The 25,426-nt window shown below is 35.5% G+C and overlaps 1 protein-coding gene across 8 annotated transcripts in view; it reads right to left on the reverse strand.

Moving 5' to 3' along the window:
* LOC128212988 (uncharacterized) overlaps positions 1–25,426 on the reverse strand; it is a 47,694-nt gene that overhangs the window by 9,052 nt on the left and 13,216 nt on the right. For 4 of the 8 annotated variants that reach the window (XM_052918441.1, XM_052918438.1, XM_052918435.1 and 1 more), the window contains 20 exons: positions 24,613–24,747; positions 22,807–22,924; positions 22,182–22,356; positions 19,481–19,594; positions 18,932–19,065; positions 18,564–18,692; positions 15,443–15,609; positions 13,257–13,330; positions 9,007–9,216; positions 8,500–8,719; positions 7,724–7,831; positions 5,640–5,743; positions 4,370–4,559; positions 3,756–3,875; positions 2,869–3,028; positions 2,023–2,279; positions 1,590–1,709; positions 1,139–1,294; positions 728–841; positions 256–429 (listed from right to left, as the gene is read on the reverse strand). In XM_052918441.1, the coding sequence (XP_052774401.1) occupies positions 256–429; positions 728–841; positions 1,139–1,294; positions 1,590–1,709; positions 2,023–2,279; positions 2,869–3,028; positions 3,756–3,875; positions 4,370–4,559; positions 5,640–5,743; positions 7,724–7,831; positions 8,500–8,719; positions 9,007–9,216; positions 13,257–13,330; positions 15,443–15,609; positions 18,564–18,692; positions 18,932–19,065; positions 19,481–19,594; positions 22,182–22,356; positions 22,807–22,924; positions 24,613–24,747 (2,979 nt within the window). Of the gene's footprint in view, positions 1–255; positions 430–727; positions 842–1,138; positions 1,295–1,589; positions 1,710–2,022; positions 2,280–2,868; positions 3,029–3,755; positions 3,876–4,369; positions 4,560–5,639; positions 5,744–6,795; positions 6,810–7,252; positions 7,300–7,723; positions 7,832–8,499; positions 8,720–9,006; positions 9,217–13,256; positions 13,331–15,442; positions 15,610–18,563; positions 18,693–18,931; positions 19,066–19,480; positions 19,595–22,181; positions 22,357–22,806; positions 22,925–24,612; positions 24,748–25,426 lie in introns of all 8 variants that reach the window. The other 4 variants (XM_052918437.1, XM_052918440.1, XM_052918439.1 and 1 more) reach the window with 4 other exon arrangements.

A 25,426-nucleotide genomic window follows, 5' to 3' on the forward strand; every position in this document is an offset into this window, starting at 1 on the left:
CGTGATAATCTTTAAATAGCTGCCTTAGGAAACATCTTCATTTTCAGGAGTTGCCAACAAAAATACAGTAAAACCCTGATTCTTGTACTTGGATTGAACTTTTAAATTATGTCTGTTTATCTTTCCTCAGGCCATTGGTCTATGAGAAGAATGTCTTTTTTCAATATATATAGATGGATCACACAGTATAAAATTGGCCAAGATTTTATACTAGTACTGTAATTGCATTTAACTATGAAACTATTAGACACCAACCTCTAGAGCCTTCCCACCAGCCCCTCTTGCGACCTTGACCAGGCGTATCAGCAGGGAGGCACAGGGGACAATACGGACCCCTCCATCCCGCAGACACGGCTCAGAGAGCGGGTCCACACCATTGGGGCCCTGGGCATACAGACGTAACTGGTGGGCTCCCTCATTCAATGACACCTTGTAAAGAAATAAATTAAACATGCACATTGAACTATTGGATAACTTTTATTATGAAATGATAGATAAGCTTCCATGAATTTTGTCTGTTAAAACATGGTTTGGAGTTGAAATGTGTAAAAAAGAAAGTATAAGAGTGAAGAAAAGAGAGCTTATACCAATTAATTTATGACAACTATTAGTTAAATAAATACAAACTATGTTCATGTTTCTTTTATAAGCAATTATACTGGTTTTCGTTCAATACTTAATATGCACAGGACGATAAAATGAACAAATAGTGACCAGCCCACTATACCTGCATGGGTTTGTCTACATTTGGCTGCCTCTCTGTGCCCGTCTCCACGAACACATTGATGGTGCTGTACCCAACCACTGTCAGGGACTTGTAGAAGTTGTCTATTGTGTACACCTGCAGGAACATTGGAAAGTCATATCAAAGAGCTTACATTGGCAAAAATGAAAATCAATGTTAGTATTGCTTCAAACATTTGCTTCAAAGTATGTAAACTGAGTTTTCCAAACCACCATACAGACTCAGCTTAATCATTTTACTAAATACTGAGTATTCAAATGACAAAAATTATAGTACTTGATCTAGAGTCCAGATACAAGTTTTTCTATACAAATCTTTAATTAACTTCTGTGGCATACCTATAGATTGCTAAACTAACTAAATGGGCTAGAATTATAATGAACTCCAATGTACCTTAAGCAGCAGGGTGGCGGTGGGTGGGATGTTTGTCTCCCGGAACTCCACCTTCTCCTCAAACACAGGATTATAGACATCACTGTCTAGTTTCACACCTGTGTTGATGTCCTTCCCGTACAGGTCATATCTCCTGTCTAGGATACGGCCTGCCACCTGGAATATACCGGAAAAATCTATTAATTCATACATGTGGTTAACACTTTTCTGTCACACATCTGTTAATGTCATACAATACAGCTCATATCTTCAGAGTAGGATACGCCTGCCTTTTTGCAAAGATAAAAAAAAAATTGTACAAAGAATGCTATCTCTCTTCACATTCAAGTTGACCAAGTTGTACTGCAGGTCCAGACCTACACATTTGGAATAATGGGAACTATCATCACACATTTGAATGAAATATCAAGAAAAGGAAAAGGTTAAGCGTTTCCTTATCAGTTCAACTGACCTTGGTGAAAGTAGCGGAGTCTGGCAGGTATCTGCAGCCATCTATGTACACGTCAAAGCCGTCGCCAAGCAGGAACGGGTCCTTGGGAGGTGTCTTTCGCTCCATCGGCAGCCACGCGAACTGGTAATTTACATGGCTTAGGTTAGATAGGTGGGTATTGAAGGTTCAAATTTCTACCAACTCTTGCCTTCTTTATTATATATTTTAAGCTTTATCAGTTCAATATAATTGTAACACTAAGTACTGCAAGTTTATGTCATTGCTCATCTGTTTCTCTCAGTCAATAAAGGGGCTTAACTTGACCTTGGGCCTAGCTACCCAAATATCTATTGTCATGTTGATATTATTTCAGGGTTTAAAGTTAACTTGATGATACCAAGGCTATGGCAATACCTCAACTGGATTCCTTTGGGTTAATAAAAATATGCCTTACTTCTGGTAAGGTGTCTTCATCCTCTATATCTGACACATCGCTGGGCGTGAGGGAGCCCGGGCGTGGGTTTCCCTGGAACACATACACCCGCAGTGTGGCCTTCCCGTAACGGGCAAAGTCCCGCGGGAATGGGCCCCCATCAAGCGGGATCTGATTTGGTTCTGGCATTGGGAGCTGGTAGAATGGGATTGTGTGGGTGCCCTGGTTGATGGACATTGTGTTTGGGTTGAAGTTCTTTTTCTTCTTCAATGGCAAGCCTGGAATTATTAAAAATAAACATTATGCAAGTTCACAATCCATAACCTTACTACAATATACAATCTAGGTTTTCATCTGTAAGACAGTCACCATATGCAAATAAATAGAAGACATTTGTTGAATTTGTTGTGTTAGATTGAAATTTATTCCACCGAGAGATCAAAGAAGGCAATATTTACCATTTTCACAAGTGGAATAGATTTTAATCAAATATTTGGTTTTCTTTTATGCTAAAATTTAATAAAAATGTAAAATTGGCATTAATTGGAAATGCGCGTGATAAACATAACTTAGAAACGTCATATTAATGACATCATTTCAGAAATGTTCCAAATGGAATGCTTTGCTACTTTTAATGACCAAAATGGGCACCAAAATTTAGCCTTAAATTAAAAAATTCTTACATGAAAGCATACACAAGTGGTACTCTTTGGTTTCATGGATTGCAAATAATAATATACATTCAACCTTGCTTTATCAAACCCCTGACTATTCACTATCATAACAGTTGACTTATATGAGGCGGATGTCCTCATATTAAAGTCAATTAAATTCTGAAATCTAATTTTTATTTCCTTTCCTACTCACTTTGATCACAGTTGACTAGAGGAAGAGCAGCCCAGGCGACGCAGGTTTCCTCATCATACAGTGTAGGTTCCTGCCCGCCCTGCTCCGGCATCATAAACTCATCCATCATATCTGACTGGCGCTTCTTCAGGTAAAACCGTGCTATCAGCACCATGTCACCCTGACGATAAAGAATTTGAGCTTAAGACATGTATCAGGATTGTTTTCAGGCTTTTTTTGTTTCTTTGCGCTTATTAAGGCCTGCCTAGGCCAACTGGCTGCATCAGGGCTTGACCCCGCCATATCGACATAAGGTGTATCTGAATGCCATTAGTGACTTGAGTTGTAAGTGACCATAATTTCCAGACAAGGAGCTCCTAGTGTGATAGCCGAGCTCTTTTTTTAACTGACCCCTTGGTTCTTTAACAATCCCAGTTTACTGAACCAATACAGGGGGAACAAGCTGCTTGGTTTTTATCCAATACTGATTAACTACAAATTCCAAGTACTGCCCACTAAATCCTAGCACCAGGAGCTACTGGTACCAACATTTAAAATCTTTTGGTATGGCACAGCCAAGGATTTAACCCAGCCAAGGATTTAACCCTGAACCTTCAGCACCCAAAGCAGATGCTCTACCACTGAGCTATTGAAACAGTAACTAGTCCATCACATAGTCGTATTATATATTTCTTAGATAAGTACCCAAAATTTGTGTACTATATATACTCATATAGACTAAAGGACAAGGATTCTAAGAGTGATACTTTTTGTTGTCATGCTAGCAACATTTTATTATATATATTTATTATGATTAACTTCTGTTATTAGAGGTTTACTTTCTTGTCAACCAAGGGACACTTAAATACAACCAATACTTTTAAATTAGGATCTGAGGAGGTCCATACCTGATATTCGACTTCCTGGAATGTGGCCTCTTGCTGGCCAAACACGTGGTAGCCATACTTGAAGTTTGACCGCACTGCAGTTGTGCTGCATGTTACTGGACTTGTAGTAGATTGTACAACCTGGGTAAGGAGTCATGAAAGGATAATAGAAATATCGATCAGATCCATGATTTTGAAATCATCTATATTTACCGTCAATATATGACGATGATTTATATCCCGTTTTGTAAACTTAACATTCATTGGAGATACTGGAATTAACTTAAATGACAATGAAATAATAAAAAAACCTTCAATTATCCTGTACAGGTCAACCAATAGGAGTCGCCAACAAAACTACATGGACTTCAGTAGATATTATTTAGCTAATATGGTTTTTAATGTCAGTAGTGCACTTTGCTATATGATCAATTGACATGATGCCGAACCACCTAAATCATAAATAATCATAACTGTTAAACCAATAGTGATTTACTAGTAACGTGATAACCCTTGACACACAAATGCCTGTAGACTTGGAAACAATGCATTCTCATGTTAAACAAAGTAGATTATTGTCGAGGGCCGCTTTAATTCTATTTAGCATCATGTCAATAAAACCAATGAGCTCTCACCTTTCCTGTGGATGCGTAGTATGCGGTGAGCCTGACCTTACCCTCCCCTGACTCCGCCTTCTTAACCCGGTCCACCTGGAACCCCAGTGTCATATCTTGGAGTGCCATAATTTGCGGGGGAGAAGTTGAGCGCAGCTGACGCTGTTGGATGGAGGGTAAGCGCTGAGGACTGGGCGGTACCGATTGTGCGCTGTGTGGGATGGAAGGTGGTTTGAATGTAAAGTATGTTTACGGTATTTATCCACATGTTTATCAGGAGGTCTCTTACATTTATTACTATTCAACATTATTAATGCAAAATTAATGTTATCAGATGTTAGAAATTATACAGACTTACTTATGAAAAACAAACATGTTATGGTTTTTAAACTATTATATCAGAGTACTGGTGTTTTTTTTAAGAAATATTTAAAAGAAAATAATATTATTCAACAAAAACTGTTAAAATCTTTGCTGTGTTAAGTTATAATTTTCCCTTAAAAATAAGCGAAAGAACCATCTAAAAGCTAGAAATACTAAGCTACTGTATAAAGAACTTGAAGCAACACGCTAACAATGCGAATCAATACATTGTACATGTAATAATATTAACAATCTGTAAAATTTGACATAATGGGGTCATCTTATCAACACACATCATATGATCATTTTTAGAGTTAATATTTTTAGTAGTTTTGATTTTTTTTTTCAAAAATTACCTTTATTGGTCAAAGGCAAAGTTTATTTGATTTTGCACATTAAACTTTCTATCAACTATTAATACTAAACATGAAATTCATGGAACTAGGATATTTTGTTGTACACTTGTTGATGCGATGGCCCCCATTATGTTAAAAATTAGACATGATATAACAGACTCTTACAGGACAGACAATTATAATATACAGTAATATCAGTTATCATTATTAGGTACACTAGCTAAAAGAAAAATTACAATTATTATGTGAATGATTAGATGTTAAATATTTACATATTGATTCATCAAATACACATATCATTATGTTATTAAGGATTATTATGTATTTACTCATTTTCATAACAACTGTTATTTAATAAATATTAGGAAATGGAACAAAACAAAAACCATTAAACCAAATAAGTTAAAAACAAACAACGAAGTTAACAACAAAGACTGGTAGCAAGCTGGAAAATGATAATAACATTACTGGTAAATAAAGACAACATGGTTAAAAGTCTGGCACCGGAATACATCAGCTCTGGCAGGAAGATATAGAGGGCGGTCAAGGGGAAATAAGAGACCATACAATACCTGGGCCTCTTTTTCCTGGGCGTGGGGAGGGGGGATGCAGAAGGGGGAGGGGGAATGTTTCGTTTGGGCGTGTACACTGGAAGGCGCTCAGGTACGGGCTCTACCTGTAAATTGGCACAGCAGGCAGCCTCGTTGAGTATACATGGTGAACATACATATTTTTGCTAAAATGGCTTGGCACAAAATGTTTGCAGAAAAGCAAAGAAATTGAAAAACTTTAGATCTGACTGGTCTTATTTCTAATGCTTTATTTGTGCCAAGCCCTACATTGTGCATTGTTAATAAGACATACAGCTGCATTTGTTCCCTTTCTGTCTCTATTAATTATATGCCTCTCAATTTTGTTTGTTCATGAAAGAAATAATTTCAATGTTGACAACTTCAAAGTCAATAATGTTAATTTCCAAAGTATAAGTCATGAGAGTTAAATCAGTGCCTCAACCCTGTTAAAATAGACTTGTCATATTTTTGTGAATATAACCCCAAAAAGCAATGTGTCCTGACACCCAACATTGCTTGTATTGCAAGCACTGCAAGCAGATGGAAACACTCATCTGTTTTTAAAGGGTTATTAGTTTTTGCAGCTAACAACAATAAAAACAACACCAAGGCTTTAACAACATCTCAACTTTTCTTCTTCAACAAAAAGTGGGAAATACTGAAATTAACATAAACAATTATTAAAAGACACAAATAGCCATTACTTTTTTTTATATTATATACAATATTTTCGAATTCTTTAAAAAAAAAAAATCTACATTGTAGGTTATCTTTCCAAATATTTAAGTGTACAGGACATTGCTGTCGTATGGTGTGTGTGTGTTTGCGCACATATTCGTGTGGATGTGATTGTGTGTTTTGTTTATTTGCTGACAGAAAAAGCATGAAAATGTTATATTTTTTAAAGATGAACATGAATGTGTTTATTTGAACTCTAGGTGAAAATAAATAAGAAAAAAAATATAGTTTTCTTCTTAGCAAAAACACACAACTTAAACATTGATAATTGAAATGTTAGTACTTCTGTATAAAACTCAAGCTTTTCTTCACACAATACAACATTCTGATTAGTATAACACATCCATACTAGAATCCCTTGCATGAACAAAAAGAATATAATCAAAGTAAAGAGAGATCACATTGTGTTAGTACAAACCTGATATAGTCAGTCTGTGAAATATACTAGTATATTCAGCTGTGCTTGTAGCTATATTTTCATATTTAAAACTATATGGTGGTACTCATCTTCAACATCAAAATCTGTGCAAATGGGACTTAGTAAACAACATGATCAATTAATTCAAAATAGAAAGGCAGGCTTTTGTGCACCAAGCAGTTTTCAAATAATGTCTTTGAGCAAAAATAATATCCTAGGATGTACTCCATGAAAACAACTTAAGTACCAGTATTTTTCCAGACTTAAGCTGATTATCATTTAGTAAAATCAAGTGTTCTTTAAAGCCCATTTAATTTTAGCAAATCATATTTAATGTTGAAGATAAATACTTGCTTTTAAAACTTTAATACATGCCATTTTTTATTAGAAATTAGTATTTCTTATAAGTAGCATTAATGCAGCCAGCCAAACTAGTTTATACATGTATATCAAATACCTCTGGAAAGGCTGAACATTCTTTTTCGGAAATGAGACACCGGGTATCTATTTAAAAAGGGATTTTTAAAGCACATTTTTGAAGTTGAAGATAGGAATACCAGTAACTCTGCAGATGTTTTGTTAGTCAGGCTTCTGGCACTGGGGATGTTTATCAACAGTGTTTAGATTATTTTCCTACCCTTTAATAGGAGAACAATTTAAAGCAAGGTGCTAATTCATACAGAAAGTTTGTCCTAATTACGATTGTCACTATCAAATTCTGGTGAAGCTCATTAAATCATGCAATCATTAAAGAATTATACGAAAAGGTACAATAGTTTTATAGCTGAGCTTCATAGAGGAACTATACCTTATAAATAAGCATTTTTTATACAGCCAAGTCAGTCAAAATAAGAATTTATCTACGGCAAGTTTTTCAGTTGAGAATACAATGCATGAAACCATCAAGTATTAATATATGAGACATTACCTGAGGGTGCGTATATTGGTTGTAGTTAGCCGCAGAGATCTGCTGCATGGATTGGATTTCTGCGTCTCGCATGTTAACGATCCGGTAATACAACTCAGCATCACCATACTGCCAAACATATGGGGTGAATATTAGTCTAATTCTATTTTAAGTGAATAAGTTGTGAAAATTTACACATATTGTACAGCATTTTAAATATCAAAATAACCAGTTTCATCAAATAGATCAAATTTTTCTGGGAGCACAACATCTTAACATCTTAAAGCTGCACTCTCACAGATTTACCATTTTTACAACTTTTTATTTTTTTGTCTTGGAAAGGGCAAACTTTTGCGTAAATATCTGCAAACCAATGATAAAAGATTGCTGACAAAAGATCAGATCGCAGACTTTCATATTTACGTTCAAAAATTGATGTTTAGTGGCTTAAACTGTTACTAACGGATTAAGAAAAATTCATAAAAAAATCATTTTTTGAAATTAGATATAAAAATTGCGATCTAATTTTTTGTCAGCAGTCTTATATAACTGGTTTCCATGGATTTTCACAAAAAAAATGGCTCGTTCCAAGACAAAAAATGAAAAAGTTGTCAAAACGTTCAATCTGAGAGAGTGCAGTTTTAAAGCAAGATTCATAATGTAAAACATGCTACCGGCTCCAGCTTATTAAGCAATTTTATACACTAATGTTCGAATTACCATCAATCCTTAACGTGGAGAAAAGTTGAAACATTAACTAAAACTTATGAAGAGTAATTCCTACTACTCTGTTATACCTTTGGAACACGCTGGACTTGGCTGACATGGAGGAACGGTTTGATGGGCACATTCCTCATCGGGATACGGTACCTCCCAGCCAGTAGGCGCGTGTCATTGTCGAACAATGGGATCTTTGTCCAGGCTCGCGTTATAAGACTGTGTCGATCATGCTCTGAGGCCGGCCCACCGCTAGCCTGCAGCTCTGCAACAATTCCCAGGTCTGGCTCTGGGGGACATCTGTGAGTGAACAGAAATAAAAGTTAAATATGTCTTATGTTTCATATAACAATACGTGAAAATGAAAGGACATTACCGCTACTACTATTTGCTTCATTTACTGTTATTTAAATACCTGTTCTATGAGGTTTTAAAATTAAACGTAATTATTTCTTTACATCAGTATTCTGCAATTTAGACATATCCAACAAAAGGATCCAGCAGAAGGGGTCTCACAATGATGACAAATATAAAGGTAGAAATTTCCCACAAATATAACAGATAGTAAAGAATGAAAGCTTTCTTACTTTGGTACCGGTTGTTTTGCCCCTATAACAGCATTAGAGTAGTTGTAGTTGTACCCGGCCCCACGGGTGGCAGGCTCAGTGTAAACTGTGGGGAGAACTGTTGGCTCCCCCATTACCGCCGACGAGCTGTGTAGCCCCACCACCAGCCGACACGCCTGTACTGTGGGATCCAGGGACAGCACAAAGTCGTAGAATATCACAAAACCCGCGCTGAAATTTGAACACCAATTGTAAAACATCCAACAATTTAGTACATCTGTTTGTAAGAACCGTATGTCAATTACAAGTATGTTATACAGTATTAAAAGATCCTTTTTTTTACCATAGGGACATCACTTATTCATTGAAGATTTTTGTTGTCGTTGTTGTTGCTGTTGTTGTTGTTACAAACATTTGAAAGCTGATAAAAAGACCATCTACTGCTACTTGGTGTTATTTTATTCAAATAAAATCAAAAAGACAAGTGTTAAATACTTACAACTATAAATTTCCATCCAAAATATGCATGGGAGAAAACCAATTATATGTTTTATTTGGTTTAATATGAACACCACATAACAGTTATTATTTATTATACAAAAATGACATGTTATGAATCAAAAACAAGGTAAACACATCCTAACATGTATCCATTCAGCATTAAAACACATAATTATTATACCGCCTCAGCTCCATATTATAAGGCAAAGTGATTGGAAAATTAAAATTCATTGGCTTTCAAGAATTGTTTGACTACAGACTAAAAGAGTCTTAATTTGTCATGGTTGATATAGCCAACAAAGGTGATGCAAAGTGATGTTTCATCTGATAGAAGATGCAGAGCCATGTTCCTCAGCACAAGCACAGATGTGGGAGGGGATGGGAGTCATGTTGCATTCTGTGAACAAGATACAATGCAGTTTAAAACCATACATGACCTCTTTCAAACATTTAGTGACGAAATTTTAAAAATATCTCACAGAATCTAAATTTCATAGCAAAGCTTTTAATTATAAATCTCATTAATTATATAAAAAGAAAATATTTTCAATTCATTCTAAAGTAACTTATTTAATAAGTACAATCGCAAAAAAAATCCAATACATTATCTATGCACTCAAAAGAAAGTTTCTATAAGCTAAAATATTAGTAATTGCTGTAGAAAAAGGCCATGTGTGTGGGTAATACTGGACAATACAGGCGTGACAGAGGCATGCAAACCAATCTGTGAACTACCCTGGAATACAAGATAACACATTAGTATCAAACTAATAAGAACCTGATATGTTCAGGATTTATTGTGACATGTTCTTTTGTACAAACAAATTATCACTGTAGATAAAATAATACTTTTTACTATTTGATTAAACGCCAAATCAGTTTAATACTTTCAAAAATGAATAACCTCAAAATAACAGGTCACAAATGACTGTTAGTAGATTTATAGTTCCAAATTTCAACTTTCAAACCGTGAAAGGATGATTTTCAATTCTTACAATCGAACTCTATGGGCTTTCCCCACTCTGATCTCAGTGGACCTGAGCCAAACTGTTGATCACTTCTTAGTGGCCTTGCTCTGGGTCTTCTTCCTCCAGGCCCGGGAGTTGCCTGCCTTCTGGCAGGGGAAACAGTGCTCTCCCTTGGCTGGATGGTGTCCCTTGAATACTCATCCCCATTTGGCTCAGCTGTGTCTCCAGGCTCATTGCCCTGAGGTCTGTGCTGGCGGGCATAGTCAGGGTTGTAATCCAGAGCAGGGGTAGTAAGCTGGCGACGGGAGGGGTAAGTGTTACCCCCAGCTATCCCCAGCTTATTGGAAGGGATGTCTTTGAATTCATCATCATATAGAGGGTATAGTGGGCGCTCTCCGACCTTGACCCTCTGGGTGGCTACCCAGGACCTTGTAGCTGTGCTTATTTGTCGCTTGTCAAAGCGATTCCCACTGAAAACATCAGGTTTGTTTTTTCCCCAGGATTTTCTGAATTTCACCACACATGGAAAAAGTGACCCAGTTCATTCTTCATACTGTGCAAATCTATGAGTTCTATGATGTTAGGCAAAAGAATAGGCTGTTTAAATAATCACTAAATACAAAGCATTTATACAAATTTAATTGTATTGTAAGAAGGGTTTCATGCAGTTACTGACAAACTCATTTGATAAGTTGACAGATTTATTGTAAAATATATGATTGTTATATTAACACAAGCTTGAAGAGTTTGTAATAATGAGATAAAGTTGGATAATATAAGCAAATTAAACAGAAACCCCTCCACAAAAATTAGCCATAGAAGCATTTATAAGGTACACCAAACAAAGATTTGTTACATTTCATACAAAGTATAAGCTGTACATTTAATCATCAGGCAGTTCTCTGATGGTAGGACCCGGTGTGCGAACGATCAAAGGCTGCTGTGGGAACTCTGGGATCGTTGTGTGTCGATAGAATGGGTTGAAATTGTATGTGTGGTGGAACGCTGGCACGTAGTTGTTAGGACTGAAAGCAGCCACCAAAACCAGAGATGTATGTGTGGTTTTCTTTCGTGAAAACATGATGCCAATGTTTTCTCTCTGTCTGACCATATAATTTATTTCATACAAATGATCCCATTTGGAAATTCCCATCTTAACTTCATTGCATGCACATTTCACAATAGAATGTACAAAATCATGAAAAGCAGTTAGTCTTCTATAAGTCTTGTTAAGAATACACTTTTAATGAAAGCTAAATTATATAAGTAAAAACAGACACACAGAAGTGCTAATGAATTCATGCAAAAGCGAAATGTTAGTCTCATTTGCTATGCATTCCAAAATATTTAAAGGTAATACCAAAGAGATTTAAGATTTGGCAAAGGTGAGTCCCCTAGGCGGGGGACCCTGGGGAACGGCATGGGGCCGGTAAAATTGTGTGTAATTCCATGTGTGGTGAAACTCAGGAGGAGGCTTCTCACTGAAAATTGCCGCCATCGGAACTTTGTAAATGATGACATTTTATATATTTTATTGTAATATGAATTTACTAGGAAGACTTGAGAATTTTGGAATGAATAGCAAAATTTCAAAAACAATGATTTTGATGAACGTTATATTTTTTTAAAAGAATGAGTTTAAATGAGTTCTTTAAAAATTATGAAATGTGCAGTCATAACTCAGTGCTAAAAATGCTGAATACAAGAAAACTAACTGCCTTTCATTCCAAAATAACAAACCTTTGACAAATTATAAGTTAAGCCAATCATAGTGAGGCCATCTTAAAGCAGTTTTTAGCAAAATCGTGCAATTTGTGAGAAAAGCATGAAAATTGGTACATATAGTTATTACATCTTAATGACGTCAAAAAAAAGAGTCATTCACTGTCATCAACCATTTTAAAAATGGCCACCAAAAATTCTTCTTTACTGAGGTTTTCTACATAAATGCACTTTCACATAATCATACTGTACAAAAATCCCCCTGGTGGGGGAAAGGAATGGTAGACTACAGTCTAAATAAAATTATGTTCTTTCAAAAATGCATATTGTCACATGTTGGCAGCCATTTTTAGAATTTCTTAGATGATGGCGACCAATTTGGATTACAGGAGATGCATGAAATGGGTTCTAATTCTAATGTACACCTTTAATCTGGACGAACATAAAAGACAACTCTATAAATTTGAACCACTGAAAGCTTTTTATAGACTGAACATGAAAATGAAGTTGGTGGCCATTTTGGATGATTATCGCTTGACTCTCATTTTCTCTGATAACAGACATACATGAAAAGTAATCAAGTTAAGTTTTCATGCATTCCTCACAATGTGCATGATTTTTCTGCCAAATGGCCTCACTATCACTTTACGCGGAGTTGACACCACGTAAGTAGGGAAGCCATTACTGACGGCGATGCTGAATGGATACATGGGCATGTTATCAAGTGAATCAACTTCAACTCGTAACAAAACACACTTTAGTGATGTCTTTTATGAAAAAAACCACATCAACATCCTTACATATTTTGAACATTGTTGAGGCTAACATACAAAATACATTAATTGGCAATGATTTAAAATTTCAAAATTCACGGCGGCTTGTCAAAATAAAACACAAATTTATCAGTATGAATCAATTTAAATAATGAACTTTAATAAAGTACACAATGCCATGTACACAGAGGAAGAAGACTTAATATGTATGAGCGTAAAGAAAGTGTACGCATACAATCCTCAGGATTGAAATTTTGTCTGTAATATTTCATACAATTATTCAGAAGAAATCAAATCTTGTACTTACTACTGGTCATAAGGTGCCATGGGTTCGACCTCGACGTAGGGTTTCTGGAATAACCAGGGTGTCTGTTCACGCCACTGCCAACATACGAAACCCAACACTCGACACACATAACTGGAATGGCTACCTCACCTACCCAAATTTTACCTTAATTTGGCCTATTTAATGTCAGTGGAGATTTTACGCATCTAAAATCCTTCTTCAAGTCATAAACTTTTTTTCACCGTTAATTTTCCAGCCCAATGTATGAAAGAAGGTAGGCAAGAAAGGAAACTAGCTAGTATCAGGAAGGGTACTTGGGAGTGAAGAATAATATGACTTTATTTATACCATCAAAATAAAATAAAACTCCAGTCCATATATGGTAGGGTTAAAAGCGAATATTACTGGATCAATAATAAAATCAAGAACTAGCGAAAGGAAACAGAAAATAGGCACATTACCCCCAATGAACCATATAACTGTGAGCTATAGTTTTAAGATTTATTCAAATTATTTGACCTGGCAGAAAATAATGTGTATGTTGGCACTGGCATGGAAACAGAAAAAGAATATTATACTGAAACATGAAAAAGCATAGAATTGGAAAAATGTATTGTATAAGCAAAACAGATTTCTTAAGGTAAATGCATTTGAATGCAATATCATTTAAATTTATTTTTTAAAATATGGTTAAGAAACAGATACAATTCTGTTCTATATCTATGAACAAGAAAGAAGTTTACAATAATTACTCATTAGAAAGCAAAGCAAGATCTAATAAATTTACCACCTACAACATAAGCAAATAGGCTCGGTGAAAGAATAGTTGATACCATTTGCTTTATTCTCAGTAAGTCATGGGGTGTAATCCAGCAATTATTTTGCCAAAGTTACGGGCCATGTTATTTGTTGCAATGTGCTTACTGCGGTTATATATTGGAGCACCAAGCAGAAATGGGTATTACTGTAAATCTGTGATAAAAAATAGAATGGCGGTTACCATATTTCAAAGTTCCATGATACATTCATGGCAGTTTATGCTTCTTTTTCTAAAAAATATATGATGTGATGCAAAAGAATGATTATTTAAAAATTTACAATACAACCCAATTCTGATTGATGCTGCTCATATCTACTTACCGTACCTTAATTTTTGAATTATAAACTTGAATGGTTTTAGAATTGCAGCAAAAACAATAAAGATTTTGTACAACATTGACACCAGCACTTTGAAAATATCATGACTTTTTCCAGAAACTAGACAAGCAGTGTATGACATTCACAATGATGCATGCAAAGTGAATTAAACAAGTGAATAAAGCACACTGATATTTTACTTTGTGTCAAATGAATCATTCAAATGTGCATAACAAACAAGGGTGGAAAGTGCAGTGATAAAGGAAGAAGAAAGACAAACTATATGCTACAAGCACACTAAGTGATTTAATGCGGTGTGTCTTCATTCATGATTGATGGTGACAAAACATACTTTGTGCACATAAAGTCTACACAATATTTACCATGTTTGGGTGTCTTTAACTCAAAAACTCTTCTAAACTTGTACAAGAACTCAATGCAAGTTAATAGTTGCTCGGTACTTTCGAGAAGTCCGGTAACCATTCCAATAGTGTGTTCATTAAATGACATAGTTCTAAACATATGTAATATATTTACAAGTGTAACATTAACTTTCTCTCTTATGGCAACAAATAATAGTTCCACAAAAATCAAAATCAAAGTTTGAATTCAACTTTAGATTGTTTTTAAATCTAAGACATAAACAAAATACATTAAACAAATTGCAATGGCAGATCCTGGGATGACACAGGCAGGTATGATTACCAATATAAGGGGCAAATGTCCAAAATCTCGAAAACCAGTATACATGTATTTGATACAACTTTATTATTCAAACTGAGAGACAAATAAAATTCATTTTAATGTAACATTTTCTAGGATCTGCCACAGCACAAGGCATTGACATAGCTGACTGTACGGCTTGTAGGTCAATGTTGGTTTAGGGACAAATGTCACAAGCATATTTACCCATCAAAGGAAGCATTTATATATCATTAAATAGAATCACCAAATCACCTATACCCAAACATCTTGTTCCTAGAACACAGAACCTACAAAATCACACAAGAAAGCTAGGTCAATACAAGGTCACCATGGTGACCACAAGGTGCTTGTGTATGCCACGTTACCAGGGATACTGGAGGCCCGGGCTGCTGGACCACATGTGTGGTAGGTGGTGGTGGGCGGTTACGCTCCATCAACAACATCATGCGCAGATCGTCCAACTCCTTCTGAAGCCCGTACATCTTTTCCAGGTGCTCGCGTTGCAACCTTCGTAATTCACGCTCTAGCTCATCTGCAGTGAAACAATTTAAATTCTTAGTTTAATTCTTTTGATGAAGAACACTGATATTACATTAAAAGAATTTCTTCGAAAAATATCTTAGTGTGATGAAATATCCAGGTGATACTTATTAAAAGATATTGATGATGTTTTCCCTATATTGGCAATATATGAAAGAAAGAATTGTTTGGAGGGACATTTCAACATCATTTTCCCTTTTTAATGTTTTGGTCAAATCATTATGGCATATAACACCATTGCATTGTAGCCATGCAAATTACATCATGATGCTTTTTTGATATCTAGTAAAGGATATAGCTTAAATAACATCATTTTTTTTGTCAAACTGTTAACGCTATTAATCTAAATCATATTAAGACATAAATAAGCCTCTGATTATTCAGCCAAAATTTGCATTTAAAAGCCATTATCTGTAGGAGTGGATTTAGCTAAGGTTTAATGCAAATTATTTAAAGATCGTTATTTACTGCTTTTTTGCCATGAACACTCAATAGAAGGCTTAGAGTTGCAAGCCAATAGCCTCCTTAAATGCTATACATTCATGCAAGGGAATTCAAATTTCATTCCATTCCATGATTCAACAATCTTTATATACATCTTAAACACTTGCCCCCCTTTTGTTGTAAATCGTTATTTGCCAATCATTATTGATTTTTTATTCTATTCACAGTAACTATGGCTCTGTTTGTATCAAACATTCATAAAGTACATTAAACTATTCAAAGTCAGAAATTGATTTGACATCAATACTTAAATATGATTTAGTAGATTATTTGCATCGAACTTCTTTTGAAACCATTTCAAAGACATGTGTGTACTATTAGAGCTATGAAATTAAAAATTTCCTCTTGATGTGAAAGTATTCAAGCCTTCATATTAGATTATTCAGAATTTAAGAAAAAAAATTCTAAATTAATATGAGAATATTACATAATTTGTATTTCTTACTTAAAGAAGATATACAAATTCAAGAAAATATCATTTTAAGTCGAAATATTTTTTTCTGATTTCAAAAACTGTTAGTAGAAGAAAAACACCACCACTTATGCAAGAGAATGTAACCATAGAAACAAAACACTGCAGACGGCTGGAACGGAATCACTGAAAGTGCAATATTGTTTCATACTTTGTATATTATTTAGTTTTAACTATTGCAGATTGATAAATATTTTTTTACAAAAATAATGGTTACTGCCCTATTTTAATTTTATAATTGTTTTTCAATAAAACTGAAATCCATGAATGAAAAAAGAGAAAAGAATACTAAAACATTTTAATTTCAAATTTACCTTAATGTATACTAATACAATAGATTTCAAAGCCTTTTACACATTTGTACAATTACCATATACATAAGCTTTATAATATTTTTTATAAATTATTTTCAAAATCTTCAATAACAAATAAAACAAGCAAAATACTAACAACATGCAAGGTGTTCTTTAAGACCATGCAAAAGTTTAATTAAATACAGGTAAGAAAAAGCTTGATGATATAATATTACAGAGTTAAAGAACACCATCACCATTGAAAAGAAAACTCTGTCTATTGTACAGGCAATGTACAGCAATATATGGTTTCTAGCAAAATTAGCTGAATTACCACAAGTTAACAGACAACACAATCAAAGGTAACAACAAAACTAACTAGAAGCACTGTCAACTATTGTGTACCTCTGTCAAGTTCTTCTGGAGATTTAGAATTATAAACTGATTTAATTAACCTAATAATAAAAAAAATCCAATTTTACGTTTCATAATTGAACATTTATAAACCAAGAGGTTAGTGTTAATTAAAAATTAGTGACAAAATATTGAGGTAAAACTGAAGGGAGAAACAAACAGACAAAATTAGAGACAAAAATGTTACATTCATTGCACACACACTTCTATATCATATGGGTATACACTTGGTTATAAAGCATTACTTTCAAATCAAATGTAATTGGCTTCAGTATCCAGAGTCATAGTAAGGGGTTCTTTGTCCCTGGGGGCTGGTCCTGTTCACCTGCCAGGCAACATCAGGCTCTGGGGACAGGCGCTCTGGGCTCTCCTGTCTGTAGTTAGGAGCCTGATACCTAGTCAGGCTCACCCCACTCAAACCCGAGTCCGGGCGTGCCTCATCATCTGACAACACCATGTTTTGGTAATCCTCCACTGTGTGAGGTTCAGGTTGGCTGGAATAATTGTACATCGGACGCTGAGATGATCGAGACATCTGCTTTGTGGGCGATCCCGATCTTGAGTCAGATGCCTGAATTATGGGTAACCGTGTCACACCCCCTGCTTGCTGGTCCATTGCCCCCTGTGTATGGGTCTTGGAGGCAACCGTGTTAGGATGAGACTGGGCTTCAAGCTCCTCGGTGATCCTGCTCATCGAGCCCTTGGGTGGTGCTGTCTTACTCTCCTCTGGCATGATTGCACCTGCCACATTTGGCTTGTACGATCTTCTTTCAGTATCATAGTACCGTCGCTTGGGGGAAGACACATCTCGTAAATCCAGTGGTGGAATATATGGTGGTCTCCGCTGCTGCTTAAAATCATCAACACTTTCGGACCTGGACAGCTGAACAGTTCCATCTGGGTTATGAAGAGCTATGTACTTAACCACTCTTTCCCTGTTTTTTCTCATTGGCTCACTTCTTGTGTCAAAGTCAGGAATCAGAGGTTTCTGTTGTGGATACATTGGCTGGAGCTGTTCTGGGTTGCTCAAAGAATCAAGAGGACGATCATGATTACTCCTGTAATCAGCAGGCCTGAACACTCCAATCACACGCTGCTTTGGCATGGACTCATGGGATGGCTTGGGCACTATGTTTCTAACCACATAGTGTGCTTTACGCTTGTGTGATTTGTCACTGAACACATCTTTAGGGAGGGAAAGGTGCAAGTGCATTTCTTGCCGTCTAGGGTCAAAAGAGGATTTAACATGGGGTGGTTTTTTACCTTCCTTGTCGTTATTTCTGCGGTTTTTGGCGAGGATGTTCTGCTCCTGAAGCAGTCGGAGCTCCTGGATTAACCGATCATTTTCACTCTCCAGAAGCTTAAATGTGGACTCATTGTCACGCGGCTTATCTGTAACAATATTAAAGGTCAGTTAAATGTTGAATAGCCCTGATTCATCTATCTTCATTCAGTCCCACTTTCTTACTTTGCTTATAAAAACTGAACATAATTCACAAATTCTAAACTCCTACTCAAAATGAATGTCACACTCACATTATGATTTTCTAAAATTTAAAGAACGAGAGTACCGGGGTATATATATTTTTTTTGATGGAACTGGTTATACCATAATATCTTCGGCTGTTTACCTTTATGAGGCCGTTCCGGGGGTTTCTGATTCATCTGGTCTTCAATTGCCTGGGCCTCGGCCTGCATCTGGGACATCTGAGCCAGCACATCCGGGTCATTGCCTCCGTTCTGCAGGTATGCCTGCCGGATGGCCCTGGAATTAAATTTATAGAATTAGTTATCAAGAGAGTCTAATTGATCTGGGACATCTGAGCTTGAAAATCCAGGTCATTGACCCTGTTCTACAAGTTTGCCTGCCATATAGACCTCGAATAAAATTGATAAAATTAGTAAACACAAGGCCCTTTAAGGGGACAGAGGTCTATTTAACATCTTGGTTTTGTAGGTTAACAACATAGGATGTTTTGTATACAACTGAAATTTGTGGTCGGTAATTTCTGTCACTGATGCAAAATCCATATTTTTGGAGCATTTCAATTTGCAGCACATTTCAGGTTCATTTGAAAGGTTTACATTTAACTATTATTGTTGAAAAAGAAAATGCAAACATTTAATCAGTAAAATGTTTAATCAGTGTTATTGAAACAGTAGCTGCTCTTTTCACTTACGTAATTTCCGCTACGAGAGACTTGCCGTAGTAGACTGGCATCACAAATGACTTCTTGGGGGGTTCTGGCTGAGGTGGGGGTGGTGGCTGGTGATAGACTGGCTTCTCTATCTCTCTGTAAAAATATATTAAAATGAGACAATCAGTCATCACAAGAATCTGAAGTATCTGAAACTTAAAGTCTAAATATCACCAGAATATTTCTTCATGGTATGTAAGAATGTTTACAATATCACTAAATTATCTATGAAATTCATGCTCTTCATTCTTAACTACTTTATCATTGTAACATGATATCTTAAAGATGAATATAAAAAAAACAAAAAAAAAACAACATCAACAAGGGCACCAGCAGCAGCAGCAGCAGCAGCAACAACAACAAAAACAACAACAGAATAAGGACTGGCAACTGGAATAATGCAGCAAGAAATAACTGTAACAACAAAATCAAAACTCTGAACAATTCTGTAACAACTGACCTTAAACTACCAGGATTTAACATTTGTTTAGCCCTTCTTCCTTTCCATGATTTATCTACAAACTTTTCACCAGTGTTCCTATATGGTTGATTGTCTTTTCTGATGTTTTTTAAACTGTCCATTTCTTTCTTAAGAGTGGTCAGATCTTTAGAGAGCAGTGCCTGCCATGCAGTAGGCTCCTGTCCATTCACTGATTTCAGATTGTCTTTAATTTTGGCAAAATCATCCCTCAAAATGTCTTGCCATCTCTCATTTACATCTTTTTTTCGTGAATCACTAAATTTAGGGTTGTCTCTGTTTTGTAAGAGACTTTTCCATTTTGAATTAGTTTGCCCAGGTTTAAAGATGGTCTCAACTGCAGAATTACTGGATGAATTATCCAATGAGTTCGTGTCCATTTTTGAAGTTGAATACTATAAATACAGATAAGCTTAGGGGCAACAATTTCTAGAACAAAACAAGTGTACAATTGATTGAACAATTTTGATTTTTGTTAGTAACAATTTTGTTCATAAATAACAATGGTCAAGAAAGAAAGTTTGTTTTTATATATAGTTGAGTGGTGAAAATTACAACAATTAAAAACTGAAAGACTAGTACCCTATTCGGTTTAGATGCAGTTTTCCCTAGCAACACTTCTGAATCTGACCTTGACAAAAGGTTGCCATGTCGACCAGGCTTGGATGTTTCCATGACAACATCTTTCATTTTAACATCCTTCCAAACAGAGCAGTCTGAGCTTTTGAGAATCTTCTCAGCTTGAGCAACAATATGTTTTTCCTTTGCTTCACATTGTTTCTTCCACTTGTCATAGAGAATGTCTTCTATGTTCTGTATCATGTTTATAGCCCGCCGAATGTTCCTAGAGGCTATATCCACATCCCTGACAATGTATGACTAGTCAAGGTTTACAAAAAAAAATAAATAGCTAGCACATGAAATGCCAGACAAAAATTATACCCAGAAATAGAAGAAAGAATGACCAAAAGACTACTACTAATGTTACAAGTACACAGCAACTTCTGGAGAAAATGACAAGTGTACATAATACTACATGATAAATGAATTGGACTCAAAAAGTAAAGCGAACCCAAAACAGCATTTTGGTAAAGCCTGATCATTCAGTATGAAGGACCTAAAACAAGTAACATGGACAGAACGAATGACCTCAAAGAAGAAACATGTACATAATGAATGACCTCAAAGAAGAAACATGTACAGAATGAATGACCTCAAAGAAGAAACATGTACAGAATGAATGACCTCAAAGAAGAAACATGTACATAATGAATGACCTCAAAGAAGAAACATGTACAGAATAAATGACCTCAAAGAAGAAACATGTACATAATGAATGACCTCAAAGAAGAAACATGTACATAATGAATGACCTCAAAGAAGAAACATGTACAGAATAAATGACCTCAAAGAAGAAACATGTACATAATGAATGACCTCAAAGAAGAAACATGTACAGAATGAATGACCTCAATCAAGTAACATGTACAGAACAAAGTACCTCAAACAAGAAACATGTACAGAATGAAGGACCTCAAACAAGTAACATGTACAGAACAAAGTACCTCAAACAAGAAACATGTACAGAATGAAGGACCTCAAACAAGTAACATGTTCAGAACAAAGTACCTCAAACAAGAAACATGTACAGAATGAATGACCTCAAACAAGAAACATGTACAGAATGAATGACCTCAAACAAGAAACATGTACAGAATGAATGACCTCAAACAAGAAACATGTACAGAATGAAGGACCTCAAACAAGTAACATGTACAGAACAAAGTACCTCAAACAAGAAACATGTACAGAATGAAGGACCTCAAACAAGTAACATGTACAGAACAAAGTACCTCAAACAAGAAACATGTACAGAATGAATGACCTCAAACAAGTAACATGTACAGAACAAAGTACCTCAAACAAGTAACATGTACAGAACAAAGTGCCTCAAACAAGAAACATGTACAGAATGAAGGACCTCAAACAAATAACATGTTCAGAACAAAGTACCTCAAACAAGTAACATGTACAGAATGAAGGACCTTAAACAAAATACATGTACAGAATGAAGGGCCTCAGACAAGTAACATGTACAGAATGAAGATCCTTCACAAAGGATAAAGACAACTTAGTGAAATGGCAACAGTTGAACTTATCACTATCACTACACAAAACACATGACCAAACCAAAGCAGAACTCACATGACATTGACTTTCTGGTTTCCATGAAGGTCATGGAGCTGACGTTTGAGGTCGTCGAGTGCGCGCTGGTTACGTATCTCTTGTTCCCTTAGTTCCCGGAGTAGGTCGGCTGTGTTGTCCTGTGGAGGTGGCGCCACCGTACGACGTCCAAGACCCTCCAAACGCTTGCGAATATCTGCAAAATTGGTGAAAATCTCATAAATGATTGTGAACATTAGGAAATAAGATACAATATAAATATTGACTGCCTTGAGGGTGACAGTGCGTATTGTCAATCTGAGGTAAATACTGTCGGCAAAGCCAAGGTTGAAACTATTTTCCGAAAGTTGACAATATGCAATGTCACCCTCAAGGCAGTCAATATCTATTTTATTATACCAAACAAACACTCACATGATGTCAGAGGGTAACAGAGTGGCAGAGGTTGGTAGTGCAGGGTAATAGTAAAAAATATTGCCCTAGCGATTTTACTATAAATTCTACAGAAATAAGGCATATTCAAAGTAATTATCATTTCTTTTGGACATCTATAATCATGATTGGTAACACTAACATGTTATTATGCAGGTACAATAAAACCTGCCACAAAAATCATATTCACACCATAATTAGTCACAACCCATACCTTCCCTCTGTTTTTCGAGGTCCCTGTTCTGAAGCTGGAGATATTCCATCTGTCTTCCATGGTTCTCCGCCAGCGAGCGCAGCTGCTGGTCCTGGTTCCCGTTCTTCCGGTACTCATCCTGCAAACATATTGCTGTATGCTTGTAAACTTTGATTGAAGATTTTGATATATTTCAAACATTTTCAGGGCACTTATTTAGTAAAAGAACATCAGAGTTCATCTAATGTTTTTCTTTTGATAACACTGCAAAACTCATATGATGAAAAAAGGAAAAAAAACAGACATTTTCATTCGCCCTGTTTCTTTATGACCTCTGTGATTGTCTAGAAACAGGTGAAACTGAATTAGTACATTTAAACACATAATTACTATACTATTAACAGTAACTATGATACCTACCTGCTTATCAAGTAGAATCAAAGCATCTCTTACTAACTAACAAACCTATTTCTTCTTAAGTCATAAATTAGCACATCACATCATCGTAATTGTTTCGCAAAACATATGGCATCATTTTTCATAGATATGTCAGCTACAGTCTTACCTTTACACAACACACCTTATCAAAGGTCCAGAGAAAGAATCTTTAATTTTTCTGCATCCTTTTTCTTGTCTCAGTAATTAAATTACAGCCACAAAATACTGTACATGTGGTCTGTTAATGTTATAACTGAATAAATAAATAGTTTACCTTCAGAGGAAATGTGTACACCAAGAACTGCTTTTTATCAATTTTACAATAACGCCTTTCAATGGTGTCGGAGGAAAACATTTTGTCAAAACGAACTTTATGTGTCCTCAGAATGCATCAGAATGGTAAAAAATGTCAGTGTTTAGTTTCAAGATGGCTTTTTATATGAATTCCCAATTCTTGGCAACCTTGCAGCCTTGGTTTTAACAGTTTATCCATTATGGGCCATTAGGCTTTGGCAATTGGACAAGAAGAGTATTTGGATATACAAATTAGGCAACTTGTGACTACTTTGTTTAGCATTAAGAAAGTGTTGTTTGTTTTCACCTTCCATATTCTTAAACATGGATATCAAATATGCATATATCACTATTACATGGTTGTGTTTGTACATTTGCAAGTGTTCGGCCGAGCCAATTGTTTAAGGGCCCTTGGCTTCGACAGCAACAACCCCTGCATGGAGCTTATCTGCCGCCATTGAACACGCCATTTTACAAGATTAATGTCATTTTAAGTCTGGTTTTATCAGCTACAAAAGGACTTTAGAGATTTTTTAATAAACAGCAGACTTTTACTAGTATTATGATGGATTATAATAAATGCATGTTAAGCAGCATGTTTGAAGGGATGTCAATGCACATTTTAATATCTTTCCTTTTAAATGAAAAATTGGAACAAATAAATCTTTTTTGAACAGGTGGGGTAGATCAAACATGATGAAACAATCAGAAATATGACATTATAAAAACTAAGTGAGTCATAAAACAGCAAAATAATATTAAATTTAATAGGTATAAACAAAAAGACTTAGCAAAAGAAACAATAATGAAATGTACATGAAATCTAAATTACTATGAAAACAAAAGATGATATTACAAACTATGAACAAATGATTAATAATAACAATATTTTAACAAAATACATGCATACAACATCCATACCTAATAATCTCAACAAATTTGAAATTTCAATATCAAAACTTTTCATTTGTTCAAGACCTCTCTAATTCTTTTCAATTGATAATCATAAACATTCTTATATATAAAAAATTATCAAATAAATCCCACTCGAGCAGTAGCCTGTACCACACAGATGGAGCCAGTCAGGTCACTTACATCCAGGTAAATGCTCATGCTGGAGTTGGAGTTTCGGGTGTACGGAGTTGTCCGCTCTTCACGGCTGGGCACAAACCGTGCAGGGATGGACTTGCGTACACCTGTCTGGTTCTCTTTCTCTCGTAATTTTTCATACTGGAAAATGGGAACAATTTGTACAAGTAAGAAATCAAGACAGTGTAAAAAATAGCAAAATTCAAGTTACTTATGTAAGTTATTTTCATTCTTCAGTACAAGTAAAGATAAAGATTTTCTTTCAGAAAATAATACACCCATTGACACCACTCTTGGCGAAAAAAATAAAACACTCACAGCATTTCTATTTATAACCTGAAAAAAACAGGGTCGAGTTGCATAAGCAATTTTCTATCAAGTACTATCAACCAACTCTTGTGCAACGACATATAAGCAGAGTGCACCACCTTAGTCTACTTGTAATTTGATTCACTGTTTGTTGCTTGAGTAAGGAGCGCTATCATAGCGCTATGTCAGGTATTATTTGGGACTATCTGCCTATGCTATTCACCCCAGGTGTAAACTCTACAACCCGTGCAAACACGCCAATTAAGAGGTAATAGAACATTTTAGACATTTCAAGTATTGACTATTAGATTAAAAACAATGGTAAAGCACCGCACTAAGTAACCCCAAATCAATAAAAACTTGAAAATTGGTTGAAAAATCAATTTCTAGAAACTAATTACAACAAGTCATGAACTTAACATCAAATTCTTTGTCAGGCTACACCACAAACAATGATTTTCATCACTTTATATTTAGTTCATTGGACATACTGCATCAAATTTTCAGAATA

This window comes from Mya arenaria, chromosome 13 (genome assembly GCF_026914265.1).
Source record: "Mya arenaria isolate MELC-2E11 chromosome 13, ASM2691426v1".
Lineage (NCBI taxonomy): Eukaryota > Metazoa > Mollusca > Bivalvia > Myida > Myidae > Mya > Mya arenaria.